This window comes from Dipteris shenzhenensis, chromosome 8 (genome assembly GCF_047967505.1).
Source record: "Dipteris shenzhenensis isolate YYH24624 ecotype China chromosome 8, Dip_SZ_1.0, whole genome shotgun sequence".
NCBI classification, from domain to species: Eukaryota; Viridiplantae; Streptophyta; class Polypodiopsida; order Gleicheniales; family Dipteridaceae; genus Dipteris; species Dipteris shenzhenensis.
Genome location: NC_141603.1, coordinates 38783263 through 38789262, shown reverse-complemented (window position 1 = coordinate 38789262; position 6000 = coordinate 38783263). Strand labels below are relative to the sequence as shown.

The window sequence follows — 6000 nt, the reverse complement described above, 5'->3', positions numbered from 1 at the left end:
CACGTTTAGAAAGCTCCCAAAAATGAGGATTTAAAAAAACGAAGAAATTGTAAGTTGCTTGGCAAGTGGGGAGGAGAGGTGCATGAACGCACGAATTCCATTGGCGATGCACTTGTGCACAAGAAGGTGACCGTGCATGCCTGCCACATGGCTACAAGCCACCCAAACCAAAATTTTACCACCACGAGGCTAACAAGCCAATAGATAGTGAGACTCTCCTCTTGTAAGTAAACTATAATGTAAGATTATTCCTTCGTTTTGTAAATCCTTCACCAATTGGGAGGGAACTCGAGAGGTAAAATTATGCGACACGTGCTAGTTGGTCCTCTCATTTTGCTTAACCAAGCATAGGTAACCTGACACTCGCATTGGTAACAGGCGTCTGCTCTCATCTCAGTCGTGCGTGTATGCAATCATTACCATCACCATTACCATCACCATCACCATCACGATCACAACAATCACAATCAAATGTCACAATCACCCTCCTTTGAAACCGGAACTTCCAATCATTGTCTGCTTTATCGCACATAACAAAATCGTACAATCGTGACAAACACCGTGTGGAAGTATAATGGATCGTCCCCAGCTTCATCAACACTACAGATTGCGCACAGGGATCCTCTCCGCATTGGCGGAATCTCCAGAATCCTAAACATCAGTGTTCATGAATCCCGTCACACAATTCCGGTAGATCTTCTGCGACTCGTAGAACGGAAAATTCGGGACTCATTACAACGCCGTTTTTAGTCCAACTTTTACTGGACGGAGGATCGAGATACTCTTACAACACGGCATGCTATGACAGATGACGCCACTCGCTGAAATGAGCTGTGAATCACCTCTGGGCGATTCGGATTCCCGTGGACACTCTATTTAAGTCTAACCCCTAGCAAAGGAGTGTGCTGCCTCCATTCAAAAGGAGTGATCTGGGAAAAGTCCATATGCAAGGATATTATGCTTCCTAAGATGTTCCCTATTGCGAGGCACATTACAGTTAAATGGGACGCAATGTAAAATTCATTGATTCAATATGGCGAGGCAACATGCACCGCATGTGCCATTGCCTGAGGAAGTAAACGTGAAAGTCGTGGTCAGGGTAAGGCCACCAACTGAGCGGGAGAAGCAGATGGGATATAAGAAGTGCCTCACTGTGGATCCGCTTGGACATTCTGTCACTTTACATCAGCCTGGTCAGCTAGCCAGCAATACTTCAAAGCAATCTGTGTCACTGTCTATGAGTTCTCAGTCACCCCCATCACAACAACAACCACGAACATTCACATTTGATTATGTTGCAGACGAATTTGTGACTCAGGTACCATCATTTCCTCTCCAGGCTCTATTCTCCATCCCACCTGGGTATGTTGTGGTATACACCATGACGAAGTATTGATGAAACGAACTTTGCCCCAAACTTACCTCTTTGAAACTGTTCCTAAACATTGAGACATCACTAGAATTAGCACCTATGGGGGTCTTTAATGCACACTCCAGACTTGCACTTTTATGATTGGAGGCACTTTTAAATTGGAGTGTCTGCACCACCACATTGTGGGAGGGGGAGGAAGGGAAATGAAAACCAGAGTCCAATACAAGTTCTGTGCATGTTAAAAGGATGAAACAAGGCTGCCTGGTATTCTAATTTATGTTACAAAACCAGAGAATAAATCAGGTACATGCACATGCAATATGTGGAACAAAGGAAGAAAATTTATAAAATCTTTGTGCATTGACGGGCGCGGACACACAAAAAAGAAAAGAACAGGAAAAACGAAGAAAAACAATAAGGAAAAATACATATATATATGGAGAGAGAGAGAGAGAAGAAGTAGAAGTAGAATTTATTATCGTCCTCGAGGGGCCAAAAATGACCCATGGGACCTAATCCTTAGTACAAAAAAAATTTCCTCCGATGTGGAGGGGTCAAGAGTTTTCAAGTTCTTGACGGTACAAAAAAAGACGAGTGACAAAAGACCCCAACGTTGCCGGAGAGGCAATGGAGAGAACTGATGAGAGCTGTGTGGTGTCTACCAGTATCTGCTGGTAATCATCCCTGATATGTGCATATCTGGGGCAATGTAGTGCTACATGTGCCTCTGTCTCGACTGTCTGTGAATCACAAAATCTGCAAACTCTGGCATGTCGTGGCAAATTCAGCCAAGCTCCTTTGTCTATGGCCAAGGTATGTGACCATGTGCAGAATCTGGCAATATTCCTGCGATAGAGAAGAGGAATGGGAGTGCTGATGTATGGCTGAGCAGAGGCATCTGATTTCATGAATGATGACCAGCATAGAGGATTTTTTTTTAATTTTTTTTACAAAAAGAGACTTCTATTGAGTATTAAATAAAGCCGTTAGAGCAAGCTCCATACGAGATATACCATGCAATGCATGAAAAGCTCAAGAGCCAAAAAGAAAGGATTGGGGCTGATAGTGCCATCTCAATCCGGTAGAAACCTCCGAGAAAAAGGGAGAACCAGAAGAGGCTGCTCGTGAAGGGCCCTGCATGCTAGCCCATATGGCTATCAAAGTGTGAACCATGTCAATCCAAATACCCGTGAACACCTGTGATGGGTGTATCTAGGTGCCATCCAAGGCGTCTGTACATCTGGCTCTCCAAATGTGCCAAGAGGAAATGCTAGCCAAAATCTCCCAAGAGGTGTCTACTGAAGCATGAGAAGCTCTGAAGGGAGTAAGTGGTACATCCTAAAGAGAGTAGGGCTCTATCACTTGCTGGCGGACCGAGAGTGTCCAAGAAGAAGGCTCACCCTCATAAAACACCTGGGGCCCAGTAAGGGATAACCATGCGACCGAGCCCCAAGTCATGAAGAAAGGGGAAGTATGAAAAATGTTAAGTATCCGAGCAACGCCCTTCCAAACAGTCCTCGTCTCTGACTACAGTCCCAAAGGCAATGTCGCACTGACTCCTCTGCAAAATGACAGCGAGGGCAAGTGGGATCAGTCCCAAATCGTGATCTCCACAGGTTCACTGCAATCCCTCCATGAATAGAAAGCCAAAAGAAAGGAGTGATCTTTCTATTTCTGAGGGATTTCCAAAGCCTCCTCCAGAAATTCCTACGCAAATCTGCGGTGATGAAGAAGCTGTCCCAATGGGGGGCTCTAGAAGGATTTCAACCCCTACTGCTCAGCTGAAATCTCCTAGCATTACCAACCGTGAAACGAAAGAAGGGAATCCCCCTCTCTCGGTGCCCATGATCTATCCACTCCCACTCTCCTGGGTCCCACTGCAAGCACCTGATAGGTGCACCTCCATATAACCACAATCTCCAGGATCCCAAGGCCAAGAGCAGAGGGTTGGGGTCTAAGTACCACTGCAAGCCCGCTCCATGGTCCACAAAACTAGCAATCCTGACAGGTTGAAAGGCAACCTCTAGAAGAATATCATCCGTGGATCTAGAGAGTATACCTCCATCCCCAACGTCAAAGGCCAGTGCATCTTCCTCGAGACCTCGAAGAGCGATCACCTGTAGAGAAACTGCTGTCCTCGAAAAAGCTCCCATCCAAGTGGTGGAAGTGATAGGCATCTCAACTGTCCATTCCACCGGGATGGCTGCATCTATCTGCTGGATCCTGCGTGCTACCCCTCTAAGGTGACTCACAGACTGTAGTCTCTGATCCTCAGGTAGCCTGATAAATGCCTTCCAAGTGCCTACTGTGTAGGCGGGGCCTCTCTCCCATCTAGACCACTGCATGTAATGGGAAGTGCCCAGTGGTCTGCCATGCTCATCAAGTATACTTTCGTTCCAAATGATCAGCTGCCTATCAGTCTCTTCGAGGGTAGAGGGTGGAATCCTTCGAAGAGTGTTCCCAAAGCCCCCCCAAGCTTTCAGGATGGCAGTCATGAGAGGAGAGGCAAGAGATCTGAGAGGGGTGGAAGTAAAAATCCAACGAGGGCTGTCCACCCAATCATCTCCCAAGGTAGGTGTGCAAGCCTGAATGCGTCCAAAAAAGAAATCCTTCCAAGGTTCCTACCCAGGCATGAGTCCCCTCACCACCACCTTACAAAGCAATGCCCTGCACTGCAAGTCCGGGTCAATGATATTAAGGCCCCCTTCACATGTAGGGAGAATAATGGTCTCCCAGGCCACCCTCGCTGCAACATCTGCCATGCCATCAAGTCCACTCCATAAAAAATTCCTGACTGGTCTAATGAGCTGAGTGATGCAATCCCTAGACCGGCACCAGCAAGAACACACAAACCAGGCGGTGGCCAAAAGAACCTAGTTCACTACCACAACTCTAGATGCAAGGTCGAGTTTGGCTGAGCTCCAAAAAATGAGCTTTTTACTTACACTCTCCAGTACTGGGGCAAACTGCTGTGCTGGAGAGATGCCCAATCCTACCTGGCATCCCAAATATCTGACAGGAACACCCCTCTGAATCCAGGAAAAGCCAATATCAACTCCCCAGCCTGGAGTGTCCTCAAAGCCAAAGGATTTATGCCAGTTAATGTGTGCCCCTGCAGCTAAGCCAAAGATATCCAAAGCTATCCGGAAGTAATCAAGTGACTGCGAAGAGGCCTCAATAAAAATAGCAAAGTCATCAGTCAACTCATAGTCAAGAGGCTCTTGCACTGAGAGAGGTATAGCCTGATCCTGGGGTGGAGTGGAAGAAGGCTCCTGAACACTAGGCTCCAAGGCGTCAGCATCTCGAGGCTCCAAGGTGGGTATCCTCCGAAGCGGTGGAAGTATGATCTGAAGTAGAGGGCCTAACCCACCGAGGGCCAGAGGTGGTGCGGGGTGCAAGAGGGACTCGAGCAACCCTATGAGGAGGGGGAGCCCGTGTCTGAGGTGGTGCCTGTGGAGCGGTAGGTCCTGCTCCTGCTCTCTGTCGTAAGCTAGTACGAGCTGGTTGCTTTCTGGGCCTCTTTTTCTTCTTTGGGCAATCTCTGGCAAAGTGCCCCGAGAATCTGCAAATCCTGCACTGGTCCTACCGACCTGCAACCTCAAATCTCTGGCGGAAGAATGATCCATTGGGTCGCTGTAGCATGATGTGGTCATTTGAATTATTAGGGTCCTAGACAATGATCCTAACCCTGGGTACCCCATCCATCCTAACCGCCTCAGCAACTAAAGAGGGCTCGCCAGGAAGAGGGGAGACCTCTGCTACCACACCAAACCTCTCGCCAATAACTGAAAGAAGCCAGTGATAAACTGAGGGGAGACCAGGGAACCTGATGAAAACAGAAACTCCCTACTTGTCCTCTTCAACTGAGTCAAAGCCCAGTTGAAAGGGAAACAAAAAGATCCTGAGTCAAAGCCCAGTTAAAAGGGAAACAAAAAGATCCTCTTGTAGCCTAGAAATAGAAACCCAACCTCTTGTAGCAAGTCTCTCGTGACGTCCGGGGAATCTAGGCACATCTGAAAGAAACCTCGTCCCAACAAATGAACATCCTTAAGGTGGGGGGTGAGCTCCTGGAGAAGCGCCGCAAGCATCCAATCTCTAGCCTGTGATCTGGACGGGTGTGAACCAAAGATGCGTGCGAAGAGAGTCATGGAACACTCATGCTCCAAGTCCTTTTGCAATTGCTGCAGCCCGTCTTTTGAAAATGTGACGGTTCTCGCGGCCGGTGTGTCTGATAATGGATTGACTGAATGGGTGCCCATTCGTCAATCGAGGTGAGGAAGGCCGATTGAAACACCAAAAAAACTCCGTCCGCTTTCCTGATGCCCAGGAGACCCCCAAAAAAACGGGGGTACACCTGAAGGGAGAGGGTGAAGGAAGGAGGGAGAGAGGAGAGAGAGCAAGTCAGAAGAAGAAGGGGGTGGGTTGAAGGAGGAGGGAGGTTGAAGAAGGGGGGAGCTGGAAGGGGGGAGAGGGAGGGCAGCAAGGGGGAGGGAGAGAAGGGAAGGGGACAGCAGGAGGAGAGGGGGAGGAGTGAAGAGGAGAGAGGGAGGGGAGGAGAGAAGGAGGGGGGGAGAGGAGGAGAGGGACGGGGGGAGCAGACAAGCAACGCGTGGGGGGGGGGGGGGGGG

General features: G+C 48.6%; 1 protein-coding gene across 1 annotated transcript in view; it reads left to right on the top strand.

The window, feature by feature from the left end:
- Nucleotides 1-1033: 1033 nt before the first annotated feature.
- LOC147899476 (uncharacterized) overlaps nucleotides 1034-6000 on the top strand; it is a 249471-nt gene continuing 244504 nt past the window's right edge. Inside the window, exon 1 of the mRNA XM_087377736.1 lies at nucleotides 1034-1318. Within this exon, the coding sequence (XP_087233862.1) occupies nucleotides 1034-1318 (285 nt within the window). The remainder of the gene's footprint in view (nucleotides 1319-6000) is intronic.